The sequence below is a fragment of the Haemorhous mexicanus genome, chromosome 5 (genome assembly GCF_027477595.1).
Source record: "Haemorhous mexicanus isolate bHaeMex1 chromosome 5, bHaeMex1.pri, whole genome shotgun sequence".
Taxonomy (NCBI): domain Eukaryota; kingdom Metazoa; phylum Chordata; class Aves; order Passeriformes; family Fringillidae; genus Haemorhous; species Haemorhous mexicanus.
The window spans coordinates 15,567,940-15,594,852 of NC_082345.1; the positions used below are offsets into that span (position 1 = coordinate 15,567,940).

The 26,913-nt window shown below is 40.0% G+C and overlaps 1 protein-coding gene across 6 annotated transcripts in view; it reads right to left on the reverse strand.

Moving 5' to 3' along the window:
- ITPR2 (inositol 1,4,5-trisphosphate receptor type 2) overlaps nt 1-26,913 on the reverse strand; it is a 242,085-nt gene that overhangs the window by 124,182 nt on the left and 90,990 nt on the right. For all 6 annotated transcript variants that reach the window (XM_059846045.1, XM_059846044.1, XM_059846043.1 and 3 more), the window contains 13 exons: nt 26,443-26,636; nt 24,025-24,157; nt 23,028-23,085; nt 21,335-21,500; nt 19,238-19,411; nt 14,520-14,609; nt 14,227-14,352; nt 13,038-13,160; nt 11,344-11,544; nt 7,677-7,928; nt 6,106-6,231; nt 1,082-1,210; nt 395-515 (listed from right to left, as the gene is read on the reverse strand). In XM_059846045.1, coding sequence (XP_059702028.1) covers nt 395-515; nt 1,082-1,210; nt 6,106-6,231; nt 7,677-7,928; nt 11,344-11,544; nt 13,038-13,160; nt 14,227-14,352; nt 14,520-14,609; nt 19,238-19,411; nt 21,335-21,500; nt 23,028-23,085; nt 24,025-24,157; nt 26,443-26,636 — 1,893 coding nt within the window. The remainder of the gene's footprint in view (nt 1-394; nt 516-1,081; nt 1,211-6,105; nt 6,232-7,676; nt 7,929-11,343; nt 11,545-13,037; nt 13,161-14,226; nt 14,353-14,519; nt 14,610-19,237; nt 19,412-21,334; nt 21,501-23,027; nt 23,086-24,024; nt 24,158-26,442; nt 26,637-26,913) is intronic.

The window sequence follows — 26,913 nt, forward strand, 5'->3', positions numbered from 1 at the left end:
TTTTTTTTAATGTAGGATAAGAAGTTTTAAAAAATGTATTTTAACAGGGATGAATTTGCTTATGTTGTGATTTAATATCATAACTTGCTTGCTGGTAAAAAGTTAAAATCATCAAGAGTTTCAACCATCAAATTAAAATTGAAGGCTGAAAGCTTAATCAGCACTCATTAGCAAACTCATCCCTCTGCCCTACCAGTTTCACCCTCAGAACCCTATTTGATGAGGCATGTTTGAATGGGTTATAAAAGAAGGAAGAATTTAGCTATAGAAAGTGGGATTTCTGAAATCACTGCTGACATAACTTCAGGCTAGTAGAGTCAAATTAAAAACTGTTAAACTTCAAGTGTGATCTTTAAACATGAAGAACAATAATCAAAGTAAACCTGGCACCTACCCACTTCAGCCAAAGTCTTGATACAGGACTCCACTGAGGCTTTCTGTGTTGGGTTTGGCCAGGTACAGTTGTAAATTCTAAAAGCAGACTGCAGGAGCTGAATAAAAACAGGCTGGTGTGTCTGAAAACAAAAACAAACACAGAATTTTACCCTTAAGGATCTCCCCATAGCTGCCCTAGGGTTTGACACAACGTAAAGCAAGGGGGTTTTAGTTTGTAGAGTGAAGTTATGGCTCCATTAAATTCTCTTTGATCTTTAGGTCTGGCAGGAGCAGAAATCAATGCTGCACCTCTAAAAAGACCAAATCATGCAATTTTTCCTTAGATTGCTACTGATATCAAGTAAACAAAGTATACACCATAAGGACAGAGGAGTTTTTCCCATTCTCAGGTGTGCATCCCTTCTGTCACAGGACACAAAGATTTGTCTACAAGGATACCCCCTCCAATGAATTCACAAGAGCCAGAAGTAACTCTGACCCCTTTGAGCTGTCTACTGGTTCAAGATGCAAGTGACTAAAATGAAGAATTAAGTGTTTTACAGAGGGATTAAGCTGATAGTAAGTGGCATGAGAGGGGACAGAGAAATTAAAGGAGGATGAAAAGTGACAGCATTCCTATGCAGGTAGCAGAAGGTATCTCATTAATGGTCTGAATAGCTGATTTGTCTGTGTCTCTTCTCCTTACCTGGAGGCTGGTGCTGTTGTCTGAAAATGGTGAATTGAAGAAGCCACTCACAATGCTCATGACAGGCTCAGTGACATATTTCTCCAGAGATGTGTCTGCGTGTTTACGATCTGTGGTTGTGTTACAAACCTGGAGGGAAGGAGGAGGAAACAATGAGATTTAGTTCTCCCCAGTAAGCAAGCTTCATTATTTTGTATTTATTACAACACATGTGAGATTTCTTCTTAAAGTAAAAACAAAGGATTTTTATATAGTATCTATCAGAGAGAACTACGTTAGAGTTGAAGCTGGATTTGTTATAGCTTATCTTTCTTCTTGGAGGTCCACCCTTCTCTTCTGAACTAGTTCTTTCTGGCTGCCTGCCTCTTCTTCCCCACACCATGAAGAAAAGATCCCCCTAAATCAGCACACTGCATTCCACTTACACATTTAGACAGATTCAAGAAGAAAATGGACCTTTCCTCCCATTGCAGGGCTGGTTGGAAGATGCTTCAGAGACAGATGAGACATAAACAACTCAGGTTAGAAAGATTTCATACAACATTTAGCTTCTCTCAACAATTAATCACCACAACTGGGTGGAAAAGGTGAAGCTCATTTGCAAGAAAAATGTTTAAAAGGAGGGAAGGAAGGGAAACAGCAAACTCAATACCAACAGGCTTTAGGATGGTACTGGAAGAGAGGCAGCATTTCTTTGGGAAGCCACATGGGGAAAATACAGAAGCCAAGCTAAAACAATGAAAGAAGGGAATGGATGATACCAGGACAGCTCTAGAGCACAGAAGGATGATCGAATGGTGGGAGGAAGTGGGAAGATTTGTACAAAAGGTTCCTGAAGACTCCCTTTGGTACAACACTTAAAGTTTGTTGCTGCATAAAGATGTACACTTAAAGAAAGGGAAAAATTACTGGTGTGGATTACATCCTTCAGTATTTCCTTTATTTCTCTTCAACACTTCTGAACATCTATACAGAGTCATGTTGACTTTGCATGTGTCAGTGTACACAGTACTGAAAGGAGTCTACAGAGAGCCAAAAACAGTGAGAAAGGCAAGACTGGACAAATAAGTAGTACAGAGTGTAGTCATACTACCTCTCCAACAGCCTTTAAATAAGCAGCTGTAGTCATGTTTAACAAGAAATGAAAGCAGAGTTGTTTTCTCTTTCACCTACACAAGCCAGAGATGACTGCAATGTTCTAGGGAATCTATGCAAAAGCAGAATTTATTTTGTATACAAAAATCCCAGGGATAGGAGTCATTGCCATCTGAGCATTTAATACATAACTCCAAACCTGAGTGGCACACACTTACCATTACACCGCTTCAGGGTGGGGAGTCCAGAGAACCTGACTGAATTGCTTAAGGTCACAGGGAAAAGTTGGTGACAGAAGCAGAGAGATAATCCACAGCACCTCAATCTCACACAGGGCAAAGATTCTCTCTAATTACACGCTGCCACTGTCACTACAAGACAGCAATTTCACCAGGAATGTTTTAAGGAAGTCTACTGGCATGACATCCAAAAGCACCTGTGGTTCAGGGTAGGCTAGAGCTCAAGGGAACACAGATGCACCTCGGGTCGAGCACACAAACATTGTCATGCACTAGGCAAAGGAATAACCAAAGATAACTTCAGACCTAGACAAATGAGGTGTCTTGAGGAGTTTGCTTGTCTGCTGCTTATGTAAAATGTGTCAGATAAATCAGTCATGCCTTTACAGAGTGCATTTTTTATCACCCCAGGAAAGATTTTGGTCAGAGAAACAACAGTGGCTAAAATGAAACAGCAAACTTATCACCCCTTCTGTTTTGGGGAAAGTGGAACACCACCACCAGCCCCAGTCCTTCTGAAGGTAAATGATTCAGTTAAAAATCAAAACTCCTTTAAATTTTTTTTTTTAAGAGATCATAGAGCTAAAAATCTCTGGAAGTTCTTTTGCTTTTAATTAATCTGCATGCCAATTTTGGCTGGAACCAGTAGCTCTGAGCTCAGCACTTGCAATCCCAATAGGAAGACAGGGAGCTGTGCAGTGCTAGCACAGTGAATGCAGAAATCACCAAAACTAAATTCCAGAACACTTTTAAGCTTTCCCCTTCAGCTGCCTGAAAGCCAGAGTCATATGTGGGAATGCCACTCTGCTCAAACACCGGTCTGAAAAATTCCCAGCACAGAAGGAATTTAGAAATCCTCTCATTTGTCCTTATCCCTCTGCCCTTTGGGAATTGAAAGATCTTCCTCCGCGGAAGAAAAAAACAAAAACCTGAAATCCATGAAATGGAGATGAGGATTGAGAAAGCAGTGTTTAAAAACCCCTTAAGAGGCTTTGGGACGAAACCCACATGAATAATACTTCAAAAATTCTGCGGAGAAAGCCAGGATGACTTTACAGCTGTCAGATCCTCGGCTCTTGTCTTTAATCCTGCTCAGACTACAGCTGCTGACTTACACAGGCTGGGCCACACACAGGAAAGGGAAGCCTTTCCTTCAGTAGCACCCACTTTGCTCAGCACAAGGCTGTAAGTCACACCCAGCAGAAAGTAGGTTGGCAGAAGCTGTAGAAGCAGGGTGTCTTTGAAAGCACGACAGCTTTTGGCAAACCCAGTTTATACACGGATCTGCCTCGTGGCTGCTTTGCAATGTATCATGTTGTTGAAAGGCAAATGACAGCTGGGGACTAAATATTTCCTTCCTCAATCCAGAAACAGATTTTAAAAATCAGTTACTTTTTTTTTTTTTTTAATATATATATATATAAAACAGAAAGAATCCAACCTGAGGATAACACTCTCCGTCTTTCACCTTGGTGCTCTCCAATAACAGACTCAAAGCTCACAAACTCACCCACTGACAGGCATTTGTAGCAGCTAAAAGAAAAGCATTCCCCCTTCCCCCATGCAAAAGCATCCCTTTTAGCTCACTGGAACACAGAGGATCAAAGGGCTCTTTTTCTAAATGCTTTGAAAGCTATTGTAACATCTTTCATGAGGCTGACAGCATTCTAACTGTCCTGATAGCTACAGAACGCTGATGTATTTATAACACTTGGGCTCTGTTGGGGCCTCAGAGAACCAAATCTGAGCAAATACATTCCATAACCTGGAAAATACAGCTATCCATGGCTGAAGAGCAGGACAGGCCAAAGCACTTCTGACACACTTGCAGGAGAGGAGAATAAACCTGCATTTTGCCAACAGCACGCACACACAAAACACAGCATTTCCCCTCACCACCTCTGAAGACCTGGGGTCTAATTTCTCTCAGGAGAGAGGTGTGTGAAAACAAGCTCAGTGGTCACCAGCATCAGGACAAGCCTGGAGCATTAGCACAGTGCAGTTTGTCTCCAGGCTCATGAGAGGAAACCTGGACAGAGCCCTCTTTCTATTTGTCTGCTTCTAGCCCAGGAGCACAGAAAATTGGCCACGTTCAAGGGCTAGGGAGGAGGGATAGTCTGTTTGGAAAGTCAGGGTCAGGACATGTCAGGAAAGGGCAACCCAGAAAGGGAATTAATAGAAGTAAAAACTTCTTGAGATAAAACCAGTAAGGTTAAAAGTCAGAACACTCTTCCAAGGATGTTTCTCATCTTAATTTTCAACCCAGGTTGTTTTTGTCCAGGAGGGCTTTCACTGTGTAACACAACCACAGAGACAAAGCAAAGAAAACAGGGTTTGTAAAGGACTAATTACTGCTGAACATGGCTACCACCAAAAAAAAAGAGAGCACAAACATTCCTGCCTCAACCTGCTCCCAGGGGAAAAAAAAAGGTTAAAAAAAAAATACACCAAAAACACACACGCATACACACAACCACCCCCCCCCAAAAAAAAAAAAAAACACAGAAAACCCAAACATATATAAGGTTTCTGTTTCACAGAAAAAAATGAACAGGTCCCAGTAACTATTGTACAGCATAAGTCTTTGTGTTCCTTCTTCTTTTAGCCAAAAATCATTGTATTTTCTCCTAATAGGTCGCACAGGAATTATTTTGTGGCACACTGTTACTTTGGGGTCATTGTCTGCTGCAGGACCAAACTGAGATTCTTTACCTTTTCTCTTCATTTCAATGAAATGAAAAATGCAAGGAGTGAGAACTTAAGTATTATAAAATGTAATGGGCCATGGACTGGGAAAAACCCAAAAACCCATGGTTTTACTTCTTGAGCAGAAAGAGCAATACCATTGCTTGTCATTAACATTGTAATTATTTATAATTACAAGAAGCATTAACCTCCTAGAAAAGGATATGTAGCACATGTAATCATTACATCATACCAGCTTCCCCTCACAGCTCTACTACTGTATTTAATCCCTGTGGAAGTCATAAGATTGCTTTTGTTTTCTGCCTTCAAAATGCCTGGGAACGAAGCTCAATTCAACTTGTAACTTAAAATTTAATTCAACAAGTACTGACACCAAGAGGCTCAGTGAGGACCACAGGAATGGCAGGCCTGTGGTACTGACTGTGCCCTGTCCCCTGGCAGCTGTAATTTATAGTTGAATTAGTATTCTGAGGGACCACAGCTCTACACCTGCCTTTCGGCAATGAGAATGCAGTGACAGGAGAATGAAAGACAAAAATAGAGACTAAAGAAGGAACATGAGCCAGAGAAGACCTTGATCCCTGATCCTCACTATAACAACAGAATAAAGGAAGAGATTACAGATGGGGGGTTTTTTAGTCACCACCATAATGACATGTTATGCACCTTCCCAAAAGATGTATGCAGGCTCTCGACCATGTACACACCCCAGTTTATTTCTTTGTAAGAAAAGAGAAAGGCATGGGTTCTAAGATGCCCTTTTAGAGAGAGAAGGCTACTAGTAATTAGCAGGTTAAATGATGATAAAGATCATAGAAATGAGTGTTTCTTAAACAAACAAACCAACTAACCACACATATCCTATTGTCAACTTTGAATAAAAATAGTCAGCACAATAAAAGTTCATTAAAAAAAAAACCCTTACTGTCAGTTCAGTTGTCACCCATGACCATTTTGTAACATTTAACACCTGGTGAAGCTTACCCTTGCCATATCAACAAGAAAGTTCTCAAAAAGTTTCCAGATATGGTTACTGGCATAGATTTCTTTCATTTCCACTTCAGTGTCCACGTAACAGTGGTTAACAAAATTAACGTAGGCAATTTTCACCTGCAGGAACAGCAAAAACACAATCACTATGAAATGGAACAGTAAAAACAATTAACATAATGTTTTCTATCTGCAAAAATACTGAACAATAAAGATGAACCTTCCAGTACTAACAAACATTCATTACAATAATAATGCACATTTGATTCTGAAGATTTAGGGAGAAGCTGGGCAACACATGCCTTAATGTGTTTACTGAAAGACCACAGGAAGAAAAATGAAAAGGTTTTGCAAACATGCTTACTCTAATGACAAAACCCCCACAAGACAAACCAGTAATTATTCTGGTATTTAACTGATATTAAGACCAGCAAGGCCTGGCTCCAAAGCCAGAGGCTGTCAGAATGCAGGACACTCTGCACTTGCCAGTTGACTGTGGCAGGTTGAAGCCTTGTGACAGGCTTGCCAAATATTAAATAAAAAGTCTTTTGCAGAGCTGGGACTGAAGTCCCTGTATTTCCACAGTCCTAATGCAGCACTTGCATTTGGGATCTACATGGCAGACAAAGGTTGTGGCACACTGGGACTGCAGCAATGGCAGCACAAGGCTTAGGAGGAGGACCTGCCAGGATTCCTCTCTGGCATGACAAGTCTGCATGTGCACAGCAAAAAAATAGATACTCAGTGCCCAAAAATGTATAGATTAAATATAAACATATGCAAATGCACTGAAAATTTCTTAGCACGGTCAAGGGAGATGAGATAGTTCCATATGTTTAATGCAGTGAAGAAAAAACTCAGATCAGACCTTTAGGTTTCTTTTGTTTGGGATTTTTTTCTAATTACCATCTGTTGAAATTACTGTTAAGGGGAACTTTTGGGCAAAGCAAACATATTTCTTTTTAGCAATAAGATCATTTGATCACAAGGGCAATTTTCATAGCACAGAGGGAGTTTTAACTCCTGCAGGCCCCAGTTCTGTTGCTTAGAGCCCCATTTTTCTGCCAGGTAATATCACAATCCTACTTTAGCATGACACATGCAGAATTGTGCCTTTATCTGCAGTGAATAAAAATATTTGCCAGACTGCAATTGAGTTTAATAAAATGAGACTTCACCCAAATTCCCACTGACTTCAGCATGGACAGAATTTTATCTATCATTTCCAAGAAATTCAGGCAATGGCAAAACAATGGCTTAACCCAACATTCAGGTGGGTCTTCACAGTTTCAGCCAGAATTTACCAGTGCATTAAAACTCTTGCAGTGGCTGGACAAACCCAAAAGAAGGTGCTTGAAAAGCTGTCAAACAATGCATTATGGACAATGAATGTTCTGTGATATAAATACTGTATATCCTTTCTCACTTATTCACCTTAAGAAGCACCACCGATTTCCAGCCCATTCCCTGTGCAAATATTCAACTTGTCAGTGCATTATAACAACAAAACATTGTCTGCTTTCTAAAAATGCTAAGTCTGCTTCCTCCTTTGTGAGGAATCGTACCTCAGGAATGCAGTCATCATGGGTCACTACCCTCACAATATCATCCAGGGGCAGCAGTGAATTGCACTTGATCTCTGTGTACACATTCTTGCCCTCGGTGCAGGCGGCCAGCAGCTCCACCAGAGTGATGTGATAGGCCAAGGGCCCGCTCTCGTCGGCTCGGTCTCGCTCTGAACACATCATCTGGAGCAGCACTGGGAAGGATGCTCTGTCATTGTAGAATATCAGCACATCTTCACCACCATTTATCAGCTGAGAAAGAGAGCACAAGGTTCTGAGCACCCTGCACTGCAATCATTTTGGACTCAATGATTTTAAAGGTCTTTTTCAACCCAAATGATTCTATGATTTTCTTAATTTCTTATTTTATCTCTAAGTATGCGAAGAGTCTCTAGCTAAAACCCAAACAACGAAACAAAATTTACTCTGATGCAGTTTGCCGAATGCACATGTCAAAACAATATCCAAGGCAAACTTCTGCTCTTATCAACATAAGTTCAAATCTGGAATAACTCACCAATGAATGCAAGGTGAATTTGAGGTTTAAGTTCTGTGTAGCTCTGTCTTTACCCAAGACAGCATGCCATCCTTGCTATTCCTACCATGTCAATGTTTGTGTGAAGGTAATTAATTATCCTCACCTCCTGCTAGGAGGCCAGGATGGATTATTATTAGTGTTTCATAGATGAGCACTTGAGGTGCAGTGAGATTAAATCGTCCATGCTGCCTCACACAAAAAGGCTGTGGCTCACCCAGAATTGCACCCAACTTTTCCACACCCTTGCTCAGTATTGGAAACAAAGGGAGATTCTTCCCACCATGTGCAAATCTGGCAGGTGGGTCATGACTTTGTCAGTGTCATGTCAGCACTTTCATTTAGCAGAAAACTGGTGTATGTGATAAATGGTTGATTCTGCCACAAGTGCTCTGCTCATCTCAAGAGGATCCAGAGCGGTGCTGGATGCTGGCAGCCCAATCTCAGCACATCTCACAGAAGAGCTTTGCTCTAACCCTGTTTGGAATCCTCTGTCCGTCATTATCCTTTGAAGCACAATCTACTCTCAGTGTGGGTAAAATAAGCTCCCACAAACCCCTGCTAGTACTGAACACACCCCAGCAGCTCAAAAATCACACTTATTTTGTGAGTTAGGCACTTGACCTATTCCAGTCCATATGTGACATGAAATCCCAGCTTACTCAATTCAAGGGTAGTCATAAAGGTTGCTGGAGCTGCTGAGAAATGGGAAAGCAGCAAGAACAGGAATTAAAATTAGTCTCCCAGAATGAAAAGTCAAGAAACATTTCATTACACTTTCCAGGGTTTCAACACTTCAAATTTTGAATTCACAGCATTTCTGTTTGTGCTTTCCCTGTTTCTTGCTTATTTTTACTTTGACATTTGGCTGGAGTGAATTGTGAATTCAGTCTCTCCTGCAATTCTTATTTCTCATTTATCTTTGTGTTTCTACAGTATTTCTATACCCACAACTTTTCAGACATTTTCTGGACAATCTACAGTACAGAAAAAAATAATTTAAAGGGATGAGAGCTTAGGATAAAACAACCCAACAACATTTTCTGCCATTAAAGTATATTTTCAGCAAGTTTAGAATTCTATGGTAATATAATGAAGGCTGTCCAATATTGGAGCAGCTGTTGATACTTTCCAAATTATACTCCAGAATACTACAGGTAATAGAAAACTCTGCTGCCACACTGATCTGGCCCAAAGTAAATTCTGTTTTCCCTTCTGTAATAATGTTTGCACTGACAGGCAGAGTTCTTCCAGGAACCTCAAAGCCTGCTTGTAATGAGAAAAAGTGCCCTAAGGAACCTTTCACATTGGTAAACATCACTGAGGACATGGAGACCAAGGAGATGAGAACAAGGGAATCAGCCAGATTGGGGATGTCCAATAGATTTTATGACAGTATTCTCTTGCCATGGTGCTCCTTCATCTGCATTCTGCATGCACTTTCTAGAACATGTGAGGATTATCCCTGACTCCCAGTAAATGTGAATAAGCTACAATGTACTTCCCATGGGTGAAAGAAGACACAGGAGGAGCTGAGGCAAGCTGTAGAGTCATATTCTATTTTGTCTTGTGGTAAATTGTTTATGTGCCCCATCTGGAGGCACAGGAAAAGCTACAGCACTTGTTTAAGGTCACAAAGTATACATCTTAGTTGTCTATAGAGAAACTGTCCCAACTCATTGGCAAATTCCAACCATTTGTTCCCTTTAGAGTGGATTGCCATTCAAGTGCCATTCAAGTTTCACAATTAGCATCCTTTTCTAAGAAATGATAATTACTTACCTGTAATTTCCTACTTTTTGAAAAACAGATCATTATCTTACCCTACTTCATCAAAACAGGGTTGCTTGCTCCCTCCCCCCAGGAAATTCCTGCAGGACTTATGATGTGAATGCTGTATCAAAGTTCATTTCTACTTTTGTCATGGAGTCAGCTTGAAAATGTAATATGACAGTTTATCTTTGTGCTGCTACAGGTCAATAGCAAAATATATTGAAATTGAGAAAAATCTGAAAATTTTGTTTGATGACTAAAAAAAAAACTCTACAAGAGCCTTTGCTGGAAGCAGAAAAATCTAAAACCACAAAGGCACAAGAAGTGTTTGAATTATGTTAATCAAAGGCTTGTAATTGATATTGCATGTTAAAATACTTCAGTCAAATTGAAAAGGTTGAGGTGAATTTCATTAAAGGTTATCCATGTAGGCAGGAGCTTTATTTTCTTAATTAGAAGTTTTTCCTCTTGTTGCTGAGGAATAAAATTTCAGTGGGATTTCGTTTTGTTCATACCACAAAAAACTAAAGCTTATCTCTGATTTCTTTGTGAAGACGCCTCTTAAAAAAACCAAACCAAGCCAAAATAAAAAGCACTTTGTAAAGCAAATAAAGATGTTCCTTGGACTCTGATCCAACCATGACTTTTCACCATATTCAACTTTACCCACTTACTAATCTCAAGGAACTGTTAACATAATTACAGTTAAATGCACAAGTGTCCGCAAGTTGAAGACTTCATTTATTGTGCTCACAATATATCAAATCCTAATGGCAGAGAAAGTCAATTAGGTATTTTCCTAGGAAATTTATTGGCATAAAGATTTTTCCACAAACAACTTGGTTGAATTTACTGAATCCAGCTAGTTAAAGCTAAAGCAGCTCTACTGACCCTCATAGAAATGCTCTGAAATAAAACCAAAAAAAAAAAGGCAGAAACTAGGATTTAGAATTGCTACATGTTAAACAAAAAAAAAAGGTCTACAACACTATTTAGACAAATCCATAGAGGTAAGAGCCTCTTGTATGGCAAACCCATGCCACAAGAGTGGGTAAAAGTGATCCTAAATTACATTACAGGAAAATGAAGGTTTATGTAACTCTCAGATTTCCGTGCTACATCATCTACAAATAGACATCTCTGTATCACCATGCTAACACTCATGTTTTCTTTCTAGTAGTTATACAGATGGCCTTACAAAATTAGATCAAACTCCCGAAAATGTCTGCTAAAATATTCATTATTTGTGACGCCGCTTAAAATTCTAAAGCGAGGATGCCATTATATCTCATTGGTATCAAGAGCAGGAAAAACAGCCTCAAAATACTCATGTGATTAACATGTGAAGCCTTTGCTTACCTCTGTCATTACCATGTCCTGGCACTTTTTCACGTATTTGCCATCTGCTTTCACGATGGTCTGCAGGAATCGCAGGTACTCCACGTGCCGGCCGTGGGTCTCGATGCAGTGCACAAAGTGCTGCACCACCCTCTCACTGATCTCGTTGCACAGGAGGTAATTATTCATGAAGATGTGCCTCATGGTCTCTGCTTCCAGGAGCTGTACAGATCAAAAACAGCCTCATGAGCACAGCAGATCTGCTTTGAGACTGAGAGAGGCACGGAATTCTCAAGTAGAGGAAGGCTCACTGCTAAAGGGAAACTGGATAAATCCTTTTCAGTGATCTCAGAGACCCCCTTCCAGTTTTGTGGGGATTTCTCCACACTTCCCTATGAGTACAAAGAGTCCTAAAATGGGCATAAACCAAACCTGTGTCCATGTGGAAGGTGAACACACAAACACTACACTGCTAGAGCATTCTGCAGGGGCTTTGGAATATGAGACACCTGAGACCACCCGGGCCCCACTCAGCATCAAACTTTGCAATGAGGCCAGCAGATGAGATGATGAGCTGCTCTGGCTCTCTCTGGGGCTCACAGAGGAGGCATTTCCAGCAGGCAAATCCCTGCATGTGCAGCCTGATGGCCTCAAAGAGAATGTCTCTTTCCACACTAACTCCAAAAGAAGCCTAGGGCTGTGTATCCATGAGCAGCATGGAACAAGAGGAACAGATCTGGAGCAAGAAGGGATTCTGCTGAGGACACAGCACCCAGACTTTGTGCATTCTTGGGGCTTTTGTTCTAGGTTGATCCCTTGGACTAAAGGCTCCTGAGGATCAGGTGTGCTCCTAAAGTATATGTGTCTGTTTAGTGTCATCTGATAGGAATCCATGTTAAGTTTGCCCCATAATTTTCACAAAAGCACAATAACTGGGATGATCAGGAAGTCAGCTTTGAAAGAACAGAAATACAAGTGCAAGCTGGCTCCACACTGCACTCAAGTTAAGTGTCAGCGTTGGATGTGATGGAATCCAGGCTCTGGTTCCCACTGTGGCCAGCTCCGAGCTGCTCACTAATGTCACAAAAGAGCATAAATAAAAAACAATGGAACAAATGTTTCTAAAGTGCACAGGCCAGGGTCTGCAATCCTCATACTCACAATCCCTTCTAATAAAAGCATGTTTTGCTCAGTAGATCCACTGAGCAAGTGTCATTCTATATGAATATGTCTGTAACCACACACACAAATATATACAAAGGGACTGTGATAAAAATGTGTATTGTAAAGACAATGATTTCTTAGAAGGTCAGACTTTATATTAGTTGAATCAAATGGGAGCATCATCAACAAAAATGTGTGAGTCTGATTCCGTTGTTACACAAGGTTTATGACAGCAGTCACAGTATCTTCTACCTTGACTTTACAGTCCATCAGTGAGTGAGTCAGGATGAATAAAATCAGAGTCACGTTCAAGACAAGGATGAGACACATATTCATAGATCCTTCCAGTAAACCCCACAGGTTCCTTGGTTTTCATTTTTCACTTTTAAAATGGCAACATTAAAGCCAAAGAGATAAAAAGCAACACTAAGGGAAATGAGAGAGGGGAGGGGAGGCATAATTTAGTGAAATTATTTATTCAGCACTGGGATGTTTCAGCAAACCCAAATTTATTTCCAATTATCATATTCTATTTCAAATGAAATACTTACCCCTGGAGTTAAGAACAAGTTGAGATTTTTGTGGAGGAGAACTTGATTCTGAGGATTTCCTCGGCAAAAATTCTGAAGAAAAGTGTGGGCTAGATTCATAACTTCATTCATCTTTTCATCACTCTGCAGGAAGTAAGGACAAACAAAATCAGCTGGTTATACATAAACATACATGTTAAAACCACACAACATCAATTCAGCCAGGAATAAACCAATTCTCCTGAGCCTTTATAGGGCAGGAATTCTCCCTCTGGCAAAAGTAACTAATGCAGTTTCCTTCAGAGTCCATTAGCAGCTGTACCTTACTCTGAATCAAACCATAGGGAACCATAGGTAGGAGCATAAAACCAAAGTAAGATTTCTTCTTATGTGGCTATAATTTCCTAGTTTTAAAAAGTGCTAAGGTGCTTGATTTTAAAAAAAGCAAAACAAATGAAAAATGTCACTCTGCATTAGCTTTAAGCTTTGGCAAACATTTGGTTTTTCTACAGCGACATACAGAAACAGATGTATGTGTGCATACACATACTCCCACACAAATATATCTCCAGTTTCAACTCCATTTTATATTCCTCTCATGTAGTATCCTAAGTATGATTTGATGAACCACCTGTATGGACAAGCACTATTTTACTGACAACAGCTGAACCCAGTGTCTGTAATATAACACACAGGAAAACATAGCCCAGCAAATGTTTTACCTCCTGCCAGTGATTCCTAGAGGATCTAGAAAGATGTGCTATTTCAAAGCCTATCTAGTTCATTCATTTGTATGCTTAAATCCATCAAATCAGTACCAAATAACTGTATCTTGTGAAAAAAACTAACACGTGGAACTAGATTAGAGATGTCCACCATAAAAACAAGGAAGTTATTTCAGATTTGATCTGTGAAAGCTTTTGGTCCTAAGGTTTGCCTACTTCAAGAATGGGTAGAGGAATGACAGCACTGTGACATCTAGGTACCCAAAGCAGTAAATATTAAATTTTAAATAAAGCTGTGCAGGCAGCTGTATTTAAACTGAGCCCAAACTCACTATTCTGAAGGTAGAAAATGACATTATCATTTCATGTTTGTACCACAGCTGACAATTCAGATTTTAAAAAATATTTCCATTGATTCTTGGGCCTGTTGAGGCCTTTCCCTTCCTTGAGTTTGTGTTCTCTACCACTAAAATTAGGAAAATAACCTTTTCATAGGGGATCTGCAGAAGGTCCAAGACCACCAAGTGGGCGCCCATATTTTTCAGTAAACGCTGCTGTTGATTCCGACATTTTTTATTCTGAACACAAAGTTTGCTGAGTCGAATCAAAATCTATAAATTAAAAAAACAACAAATCAAACATATAAATAAGCATGCAACCAAGAAAAGAAACCAGTCATGTCATACAAAACCAAACAAAGACACTTTATTTCACAATAATTACTAAATCTACTAATCAAACAGGTATGTCAAACAAGTTTCTTGGCAGATATACCAACCTCTTTAACAATATTGTAGTTATTGCTTTTAATGCTGTCTATCTGGGGTTTTTTGGTCCCATCCTGTATTGGGCTCAAAATGTTTGATTCCTGTAATAAAGAACACATGACAAGTGGCAATTTATTGCAATTTCCTCAACATGAATTGATTGTATTTAATAGCAGCAAGTGACAAAGTATTACAGCAGCTCATAAGGAATTGATATAACACAGATAATAAAGATTCATTTATTCTTTATCCAGTGAGTGACAGGATTTACATTCAAGTCCTTCCTCTGATTCAAATTTCCAATGTAATTTGAGGCAATTACTCTGTCTTCATGCTTCTGATCACTCTGAAGGAGTATGTCCCTAAATCAGAGATTATTCACACCGAGGAATTTAAATACTGTGAGGAGATGTACCAAAAGTGTATTTCAGTAGTGACCAAATGTTCCAAAAATCCATATTTACAGCTGGAAAGATTACAAAATCTGTGTATGTGAACACTAAAAAGTCTGGAGAAAGAGCTTAAGACAACCTCTGCAGTTAAGCAGGTGGTTGTTCTTAACAGGAACAAGCAGCATGTGGAAATTAGAGATGTTCCTCCCACAAATGGGATGCTTCTGCCTGTATCTCTGGATGATGCAAGAAAAGATTTAAAAACAAATAGAAACCATATGTAAAACTGCACCATCAAGTCATGACGCTGTATGCTCTGGGCCCTGGCTCCTGGAAAGCCCCAGCTGGGTATGATAAATAAGAGAAAGCAAGTCAGCAAGGAACTGCCAACACCCACGCACCTTTCCATGCATATCTCTCAATCAAAACATGGGAGAACATGTACACAAATACTGCCACTAAGAATACTGGCAGTTTTGGGGGTTTTTCTGCTGTCAGCTGTGCTAAGCCTTTCTTAACAGGAAACAAAAATAAATTGAAATATTGGACTTCGGATGCTGACCCTATAAAGCATGAAGAAAAAAATCTAGCAGATCGTGAGACTGACTCACAGCATGGCCACAAGGATGTAAACCAGTATAACAGCATTAAAAAAAAAAAAAGAACAGGTGCACTTCTGAGTTTCATTGTGTCCTCTAACTTCCTACTGTTTTAGAAAAGAGAAATACACTAAAACAAATATATGCATGCCAAGCTGAATGTTTATATGTCCTGAAACCTCTCTCTGAACTTTCTTAGCTGATGGTGAAGTTCAAGAGTTCTATAAATCCCATCTGGTCCTAATTTCCAGTGAGGTAAGAACAGCTGCACCACTTGGCCATGGAAGCTGTTTATAAGAGTGTCAGCACTGCTGTTCAGTGCTGATCTATGTAACAACAGCAGATTTTATTTGGTTAGGTTTGTTAGTATGCAGGCTGCCATCTCTCTAGCTGTTTGAATCAATACTTTGGGAGATGTTTCAGGCTTTTTGCTATAATTAACCACTCTCCTCCATTCTGGGATTGTGGGTTAACCAAGATTAATTTACCTGTTAGTCTTATCTGCATTCTTCCTTCATCAAAGTAGTTTTATAATCCATGTGAACTATATGTCTTATCTGGAAGTACTGATCAGCATTAAACTGCTGAATCTATCCTTTCTCCTTACAAAATAAACAATTGTTTATTGAACCCATAAGAATATGCCAGGGATGTCGTTACCAAGAGATAATCACACCGCTGGGATACCAAAGACACTCAGTTGCAGATCTGGCCTCATTATGCCCCATGACAGACATTCCCTGTCACACTTTTCCACAGGGGACAGGCAGGCATAGAGATCTCAGGGAGAAAGGTTCTCACCTGAGTACCCCACCTTAAGGAAATTGTATTTTCTGGAAGAGACTATTCCCTCTACCCATAAAATTCCAGGAATAACATTTCATCAGTCTTAGATCCTTTCTTGCTAGCTGCCAGTGGAGACTCAGCTTCCAGCATTCAGTCTGAGCAGTCTCCCTCATCCCAGCAGGACAGCAGTGCAAGGCTCATGTCAGTGTCCCCATGGCACAGCTTTGCCCTCCACAGGCTCCACCAGGGGAATGAGGGACACACACAGAATTCTCAGTTCACAACCTCAACCTTTATGTGATGTATGTTCAGACATTCCCAGAACCAAAGCAAGGTGCCACAGACCAGAAAAGAAAGGAAGTAAGGGAACACTAGGTGCTTACAGGTGCTGAAAGACTTGAAACCTCACTGAACTTTCTCAGCAGATGGAAAAGATGAGGAATTCTATAATGCCACTGTACTCTATTCCAGCTTCACCTTAAAGTCCTTTCACTGAGCCTGTTTCTTTTCCTCAGAGCTGCATTTCTGGTGCTACACCACCAAACATCCTCCAGGGACCAGACAATAAAAATCACTTTCCATGGTCTGTGGTATCTACACAGACCCAGAACACCCTTCCTAGAGAGAACCAAGTGAACAGGCTTTATCTGATTTCCCCTTCTCAAGCAGGGCTCTTATGTGAGCTCAATTTCAGCATTTCTTCCTAACCCTACTGGTGTCTCATTTATGTCTGATATAACTCTTTCCAATTCTGATCTCCAGTCCCTATCCAGACAGTCCTTCATGGATGTAAGATTTGCCATTTTTTATGTGGAGAACTCTAGATACTTTTATAAGAGCAAGGCCTTTTTTCTACAAATCCTATTTCTGGAGTCATATGACTTAAAAAAAAAAAAAGAAAAAAGGCTCACAGGTTATGACAGTAAGGTGAAAAACAATTACCTAGGAAGACTCAGGCAAAAAAAAACAAAAAAAAAAGTATTTTTAAACTCTTATGTACACCTTTCAATAGGCTTCATGTGACAACAGAAACTTGGGTTTAAGAGAAGAGTGTTCTGGAATGACATTTAAGTTCTTGTGCACACTCTAATGTTGTTTGGGAAAAATTAAACACAGGCAAATGAGGCATATTCCCTAAAGAACTAAAGGTTCATCCAGCTCTGACTACCCCGTATCCATTCCAAGGAAGCATGGATCTCATGGGATTTTTGCCTGCTTAAAGCTAGCCACCTGCTTCACACATTGCAGATTATGGCCAACATCACACCTCCTACATCTGATTTAAGACCTCAAAGAGAGTACTGACTACCTAATGTTACTTTTTTGCCAGGTAAAAACACCTCTTCATGTTAGAGAAGAATTTAGCAGGGGTATAAAAAAGATGGACAAGATTCTGAGCTATTGTAACCTGGCACAGCTCTCAGGGAATTACCAGCAGATGATCTAACCAGCAGATTACATATTACTGCTCTGATACAATAATCTCTCTGATCTGCCAGAGATAATATTGTGCATCTACTGAAGCACTGCTAATCCATACAGACCCACAGGTGCTTCATGGGAAAAAACACTCAAAATATCCCACTGAGAGGTGACTCTGTTTCAAATACATTGTTTTGTCCCCTTTTTCTTGCTATCAAGGCTACCCATAGGAATAAATTACACTTTAAAAACAGTACATCTTAAAAACTTTGTAATTTTGACATAATTCTATTTTCTGTTTCCCTATTACATTTTCAAGTCATTAAATACATAAAGGAACTTTTTCTTTCCTACTAGATCTGTGCTTGAGAAAAGAAAGAAGAAAATACCACATAAGCTTCAACTCCAGATTCCTCCCTAATTTTGACACCACTGAAGATGTGGTATCAGAACATCAGCTAAGCTAGATCAGAGAAAGGGTAGGACCTATACTGTTGCATGAATTTGGGATTCTTCCTTGAAGTGTTGGATTTGCCCCTGCATGAAGCCACCAAAAATCTGCTTCCCCATCTAAAAGGCCACATGTGTGTCACAGATATTTGCAAGCACGCTCTCTCTTCTCCATGGCTACGGCTTTTTTTCCTAATGTGTGGCCTCCACAACACTGTATAATCTCTACTTGGCTTTCTACTTCCATGGGAGCTTCCTTTCCTTCCTTTCCATCCGTCTTGGCACCAGGAAAATGAACAAGGAAAATGCTGTGTCAGAAATCACAGCTCTTCATCTCTCCCCACCTCCTCTGATGAAAAGGGAAAAGTGGAAATAAATATTGATGGAAAAGCCTACTCTATCTACCCTTATGGCACAAACCTCAATCACAGCAACACTTTGTGTTTTCTTAAAAGCTCATGCTGGAGATAAATGATTAAATGGTGACCTCAGTTTGCACTGAAAAGCAAAATTTAAAAAATCCAAACAATGCAATCTTTTTTAAAAAGAGGTCTTCACACTCCTAGATTCAAGTTCTACATCCAATCAGAGTATATCCTGAGAAAATGGTATGACAAGGGCCAAAGAAACTAAAACATTAGTTCACCTACAAAATCTCAACATTCTTAGGTCAGTCTTGTGTGGTGAAGAGTGGAATTACTTGTAATGTTTGCAAACATGGGTGTGACTGTGCTCCTCTCCCTTAGTTGCAGGACAGTCTACTCCTCTTTTATTCCAGCAAGTCAATCCAACTGCCAGCAGACAATTCCCAGATTCTTTTCAGGGTGCTGCTGCACACTGTGGCTTGCACCCAGAAAGGAAGGCCACTCTGTGACCTAAGAATGCAGTTCCTGAAAGCATCAGGAGAGAATATTGAATACATTGATAACAGAAGTGTTATTTCCTTTTCTGTCAGTTCCTAAAGCTCAGCCAGAACACTTCACATTCTCACTTTGCTTAACCAGACCACGATTTTGCAGTTGTTCATGAAACTACCTATCAGTATTGAAAAAATTCTGACAGCAAAGGCTTTAAACCCACCTCCATTGGCTCTTCTCCCCCCTTGGTTTGATTGTCCCCCACCTCTCCACTCTCATAATTGCTACTCTTCTCAACCCACAATTCGGATTTTTCTACAGTCAGACGTAGCTGGTCAAGATCAGCCTTGATTTGCTTGTAGTTATCCACATCTTGATTGGACACCAGCAACTGAACCTGGAAATGGAGAAAATTGTGAAGCTGTTACAGCAGTAGCACCAGCACTTAGGGCCAGGTAATTTTCTTGACAGTTCCCATTCTGAACCTCTTTCCAGGTGCCTTGTGCAACCTTCTATGTGCAATTCAAACATGGCACACGCAGGCTTTTAGCCCCCATTTATCAAAAACCTTGAGCAGAGCCTGAAGCTGCAGTTGCCTAAAACAGGATAGTTAAAACATTCACAACATCCTCTCACCTTCTTGAGTACGCTGCAAAGCATTTTCAGCACAGGCAGATTTACAGGCTCTCAAGTTCTGTGCAGAGTGAGCTCTGATGCACTGATCATGATCCTCATGGCATTATAAAATACAGTTACACACTATTAAAGCAATAGATACAAATACCTACTGCTTTAGCACTGCACTTCAGAAGGGAAAAAAAAAGGATGGTATGACAAGGGATCAGGGCATCCAAAGAAAAGTCAGAATGGCCAGCAATTTTAATGATCTCCTACACCACCATAATCAAATATTGAAAAATAACAGACTTTCACACTGTTAGGCCAGCTTAGAGAAACTTCTCTGAATATAGCTGACAAACTGACTTTCAGGTTCATGGAATTTCTCACCATCTGAGTGGATGCCACTTACTAAGATTAATCTCATTTTTTCCTTTTCCTGTACTGCTCAAATTATCTGGGTTTTTCATTGTTATATGTAGTTCTTGATTTAGCATGACCTACACATTTTCTTTCTTTGTAACGCTCTCTGTTCTCCAAAGATTATTAATGAAGCTAATATGCCAAAAAACTATCAGCAATCTTTACAGTAAATATATAAACACACTTAAGAAATCATACTCATGTAAAAGATTAGGGTCACTGACAACACTGATGTTGTTTTTAAAACCACATTACATCCAGGCAAATATTCACTATTTTGTAATATAAAGTTTTCATCATAATAATCTCTCTTGGCTTGGCAAAACCTTGTTATTTTACAGAATTTATGAATGCTGCTCAATTGCAGGCATTCTTATTCCACGTGCTCTACAGTCTTTTTTTGTTTACTTCTCCATTAGCCTTTTCCATCCATCACAAAAACACATTAAGCAACTCAGTCCTTGCTTACCTGGGAATAACAGCTATTTATGCAACTAACCAGCACAGCCTAGCTTTAAATACCTGGTGGGAGGCCATTATGCTGCACAACAAAAACATTAAACAAAAGCTTTTCAGGTCTTTATCATTCATCTGTTTGCACAGGAGAGAAACCTCCCTACCTTACATAACGATGAGACAACACGCTACCCAGCTCCTGCAATAAGCATCAGATGTTCTTATCAACATATGTTATAAAGGGTTATGTAACAGAGGCATCTCTGTCCTGCAGCCCCATGACATCAGATCTCCCTGTCCTAATCCACAGACACATGGAGTCTGCACATGCACCGCTACCAGAGGGACAGAATAAAAGCTGAAAACAGGCTTGGCTCTGCCCCTGCCTTCCTGCTACTTGGGCATAGTGGTATCAGGCAGGGGAGCCCCGTGCAAAGACACCTAGAGTGGAATTAGAAACACCAGGTGAATAACAAAATAACAATACCCAGCCTAAGTGGCCCTGAAGACAAAGAAGTCTCACTGCTGACACGGGTACACTGCTTGCCAAACATGAGGCACTGGCTCTGTCCCTGAGGGATCCCTGTGAGAGGCTCACCATGGACCTATGCTTTCCCTAATGGATGCAGTGCCAGAAATAACAATTTCTGGGGGGCACGGAACTATAACATATACCAGCACATATGGCCAAAGAAGTCTGCTGATACTAGATCTCTGAGGAAATAACACTGTCATGCAACAAACAGCAATTTAAGTAGCAGAACAGCCTTTGGGAAGGCTCCCTGCATTCAGTTTCCTGGGATAACGCTCAGCCCATCCATACCTGTTTGAATGCTTGCAGAACTTCTGCTCTCTGGCTGAAGTGCTTGAAGAGCAGGTGCAGAGCCCCTGAGAGCAACGGGGGGTAGTCGTGCATGATGAGGTGAATGAGGACCCGTAAAAAAGTTCTGCCCCCTTCATCATCAAGCTGAACTGCATTCTTCTCCTTTCTGCAACAGATATGGGGAGAAAGGACCAAATAAAGTAAAAAAGAAAAAATAAAAGCTCGCGAGATAAATATGCCTCTATACACAATCTTCACTCAACAGAGCTCTTAAAATCAAATTAAATATACTGCAGGAAGGAAATTATAAATATGACTTTAACATATTTTACAAGGACTTCTACAGTTATTGTAGCAATCTTATAGCATAATGGACACTATGGGGCAGAAGTAAGCATCTATGAAATGTGTCAAACATTGTGATTAAAATCTATATTGTAAAAGCATTCATTTATGTCATGGATAAGTTGAGCCAGGTTCATCCCCAATCCAAATTAAACGAAGTAAACTGCATTTCCTCAGAGATTAATTTGACCCTTTCCTTTTCACTCCTTCCCTTTTCAGCTGCTCTTAAAATTTCATTTAAGAAAAAATAAGATCAAAAATAGCAAGAATTGCCAAAAGCATCATATTTCCAGAATCATATTCATAATGTGGAACGGCAGAAAGCAGATTTACACTTAACATATCAAAGCAGAAATAATGTTTCCAAGAAACCATTCGGTCTCTCTGTTCATTTTAAAGATGCAGATGCCAAGGGCTGTGTGTTGTTTTACACTATGGGAGTTCAGGAGAGGCCTGGAGGCATTGCTTGTGTGGGTAAAGATTGAGAATGCATGAGGGACTGAGAGAGGAAAGATCACAGTGCCCACATTGCAGATCCTTCTCCTTAGCTCCAAGAAAAACTTTAAAGTCTACGGCCTTGTCTAAATGGAATTAATTTTTACTGGTATAATTATAATTATACCCGTAAAATTAAACCAATATAGTGATAATGGTAATAACTCTCCAGTGTGAGTGTCTTCCATGGGTTACTTTTTTCTGTTCACAGCATAGCTGAAATCCCTTCCAAAACTCTGCAAGCAAAAATTGTGATCTACAGGCCTCTGGTGGACCAGGAGATCATGGCATGTGGTCCACTCCTGACTGCGGAGGCACAGGAGAGATTACTGTTGGCACAATGTTCCCAAGGAGTTTGAGCACCAAGTGCAATGACAACAGGTCATGCAATCTATGAGAAATCCTGAGGGCCAACAGCAAGCTGCTGATCCAGGAAATTTGGGGCTGTAGCCATAAGACGCACCAGAAAAAGAGTGGCTTTTCAGCACCCATGTGAGGCATTATAAGATAAATAGAAAATTAGTGTGGTACAGCCCAATACACCTGTACACCATTCCCCAGCTGCCTTTGGGAACACAACAAAAACTTTCTACCAACTCTCTAACAACTAAGAGGGTGCTCATAGGCAATCCCACAGCCATCCAGGCCAACTGGGCTGTTTGCTTGATTGAAATCCAGGTCTTTTCCTGGCACATTTCTGTTCAAGTATGGCTTATGCAATTAACAAGGAGGCAAAGGAAGAGAAAGGGCTATAAAAATAAGCACAGAATAAACAGAGATTGGCCATGAGAAATATTGACATGAACAAAAAGATATATAAATATACATAGAGGTAAAACTTCAGAAAATATACCTGCCAGCAAACATGGTTTCAGCCTGAGCTGCAATTTCATCTATGTCAGGAACAATTGCTGGGGAAAAAAATCAGAAGAAAAATTTGAAGGAAAAAAAAAAAAAAAAGAAAGAAAAAAAAAAAAGAAAGAAAAAAAAAAGCCAATGATCATCATTTAGTCTGCACAGCAAAATGGAATTCTGCTCCTCTTTAAAGCAGATGGTATCAAGTAAAGGTCTAACTAGTCATTCTCCAACTACACAAAATTTGCTTTCTGCAAGAGTAGCAGAGAACAAACAGGATATGGGGCAGAGGTAAATTGTGTATTACTATTGCTGAGGAAGAGAATTGTAGTGATGAGCCAAAGCCACAGGGTGCTAGGAGTGCTGTACCAGCCACCAGCAGTGACCCACAAATGATGAAGACTGTCAAACTTTTACATTTTTTCTTACATTTTCTTCTTTTTTCTTGAGCCAACCTCAGCAAAACATATACATGAACTTTAAAATATTTACCATAAACCCAGTTATTTGCAACACCATCAATTTGCTTTAGAATGGCTTTAAATATAACTTATTACTTAAGACCTGTATCATACACATGCCCACCTCCAACTAGAGCAATTCTCCCCTACTTGCAGGTATTCACACAAACCTTTTGAGCACTTGTGTGTGCATGGGAAGGCTCCCTGGAAAGCCAAAAGATTCTTGTACTATGTTCACCTCACTTAAACCTGTCCTCATCCATCCCCAACCATTATCCACTTACCACCATGCAGTGTTTTGGGAAGAGCACAGATAAATTAACAAAACATCATAGTGAGAAAAACTGAATCACTTTTTTGTTAGAGGAGGAGGAGGACAGGCCAGCAAAAAAATTGTGGAATTCCTTAATTTTTTTTATTTCTCACAAGCTTTTGAACTTGCAGTAGGCTGTGTCTTTCTGCTGCAGTTGAGCTCAGTGTTTGCAGTTGCCTACCCAGAATTACTTTGCATTGAAAGAAAATAGCAAGGTTTACCTGAGGCAGTCCCTGGTGTGTCAGGTGGGGATGATGTAGAGCAGTCAACATTTTCAGTGTTTTCCCCAAACTCTCTCTTATAGATAGATAGCATGTAGGATATTCTGTAGTCCAGTCTAACACTGAGAATAAACTACAAGAAAAAAAAAAAGTGAAGCAAATTAATTTTACTATGAAAAAACAATCCAACACATTCACCAGTTTTCTGTGATTCCTTTCTTTACCCTGCCCATCCTGAGACACGCTGAACTCTGCCCTATGGATTGCTTGAGTAGCACTGGGTGTGTGCAGGGGCTCCAACACACTGCCTTGTCCTCACTGCCTGCAAGCCAGATCAGAACCTTCAAATCCACGCTGACATCAATTATTTCATATTTCAGCTGGACTTCCAATGCCCCATGGAGTGGAATAGAGAGCAAGCACAACAGGCTCAAGGCTCAGATATCTGAAAAATTCCTTTTTGTTCCTCAGCTGTGGAACCCGAAACTCATACAGGAAAAATCCTAATTCGGACCTAGAAGTGGTGTTTTTATATTGGAATAGTGAGGAAAATAACTAGGCTAGAAGCATAAGTATAAAATTGAGGGCTGACACTTATACACACGTGGATACTTCTTACCCACAGGAAATGCAAGCATGTAATCAAACACCTTTAAGATTATTTAACATATTTTACAATCAGTGGGGATGAAAGACATATGCTGAGTTTCCAAGGCTGAGGTGACAGGTGATTTGAAAGGTGAGTTAGCAAATGGTGGCAACCTGTTTCTTTGATCTACAGCTGAAGCCAAATATGCTTCCCAGACCCACTGTAATAGGATTTCTGTATTTTGGTTCCATTATTAAGTTGCCCCAGGATTGTACAGGCAAGATTTTTAAAAATAAAGATTTCCCAAGTCCATGCATAGTCAACTAAGTCTATCAGACCATCTGTTTAATTCTGGCTGAGGGCAGAATAGAAATCATAAGTTAAACAGTCTTTACTTAAAGCAACAGGAAGATATGTTGAGAATTAAATTACTATAAACTGAAATATTTCTGAGACTAGAATAGCTTTAATCACTAATCACCATTGTACTTGCTTTGCATGTTAGTACAATAAATCTAAAATATTCTTACTCGCCGTTGAGGCTAATAACACAGTAATGAAAGGTAACATGATTTAAATTAATCCTTCCTCATTGCATTTTAAATGAAACTGAATTATTTTGTATTTCTTGAGGGCTAGGATCATATATATGCACATTTACTGGGATTCACCCAGCATATGACAACTCACTTATCTGAAGTAATTTGACCATGTGACCAATCCTTAAATACCAAACCACAGATTAAGTAAGAAATTAGGATTAAATGCTCTTCAATCCTGAGTGCTCTTGCAGTGAATGTGCTGCAAAAAAAGAAAGGATGAGACAACAGGCGATTCCCTCAGGGAATGCACAGGACAAGGTCCTGGAATCATCCTCCTAGGCATTGACCAGTAAAGAAGGACAGTATGGAGAGAAATTCAGTCATACAAACAAGGAAAATGAAAAGCAATACACGTGAATGGTGTTATTTAGGTCATATAGTTTTGTAACACTCTGTTTTTCACTGTAAATTTTAAAGTAAAGGAGGCCTAGAACCAAAGAATGCAGTATTCAGTATATTCTAACAATTGATAGCCTTTCAGATGACAAGTAATTAGAGTCATCTAAATAATTTATGAGCAGTCAGAACAAATGGAATCCTTCAAAAGTGACATTGTTACCAACAAATCCAGAGAATTTATAGAAAACACTGAAACACTCCTTCAGGGCCCAAGCACTGCAGAAAGCAGGATTTGGTACACAGAGCAAGCGTGTGCCACTTCACTTATTAACAGCACCAAGTGAAAACTACATCTCAGGAGGCAGGCTGGTGTCACCCAGATTGTCACATCAGCTGGGAGAAAATCACAGCAGCCCACAGACTGTTCTCAGCCCAACAGTGGGAATCTGAAATGCATTAATTGTACCAAAAGTGCACAACTTCAGTGGAGCCAGGGCCAATTCTGCCCTTTATCCAACTACTGCAACAGAGGGGTCAAATGTTTAAATCAAGCAACCACCCAGTGTTAAGTGTGTGAAAGAAACTGCAAACAGACACACTGTGTTCAGGAAATATTAGTGAGGCAGATTAGAGGACAAGTTGTCATTGCAGTTACAGTGAGAAAGTTTCTGCAGTATCCTGTTCCTTCAAAAGTGAAGCTGGTACAACAGGGTGAGGACCACAACCGTGCAATTGTTCACACAGAGGACTAGCCTTCCTCATATCAAGGAGTTATTTCTACAATGAGCAGCACAGTGAAAAGTAAGAATGTGGGTAACAGAACAGGCCACTCTGTGAGTAAAGAACTGTGAAATGACTGCTGTGTAATATACCACCCCTCATTATTACCTGCAAAATCTCAATGATTTTCAATTTGGTGTCCATTACAATCACATCTTCACTGTCTGCACTGCTGGCTTGCTTGCTTGGGTGAATACTTGGCTGTATGTCAGGAGTACTGATGGGAAACACAGACCCTCTGCTCAGCACCATTTGGGTCATCATCTCTCCTACCCCATGGATGGTCCTCATGACGTTGTTCCCTGTGCATTAAACAAAAACAGACACATTTCCTAGGACTAAAGCACATTTACAGTGCTATATATCACACATACACCCATGCTGTCAAACTCCTTTCCAGTCTCAAAAGGCATATTGAAAAAGAAGCCCTCAGCTCCTGAGCTCATTCAAATTACCCAATTAGGCAAAAGTTTTCTATGCTGATTTTCCAAGATATCATTTCTTACAGGTCAACAGATGGTAAATATGCCAAAAGATTTCCAGAGTTCTGTTAACATGCTCAACAAGTGATAAAAAGTA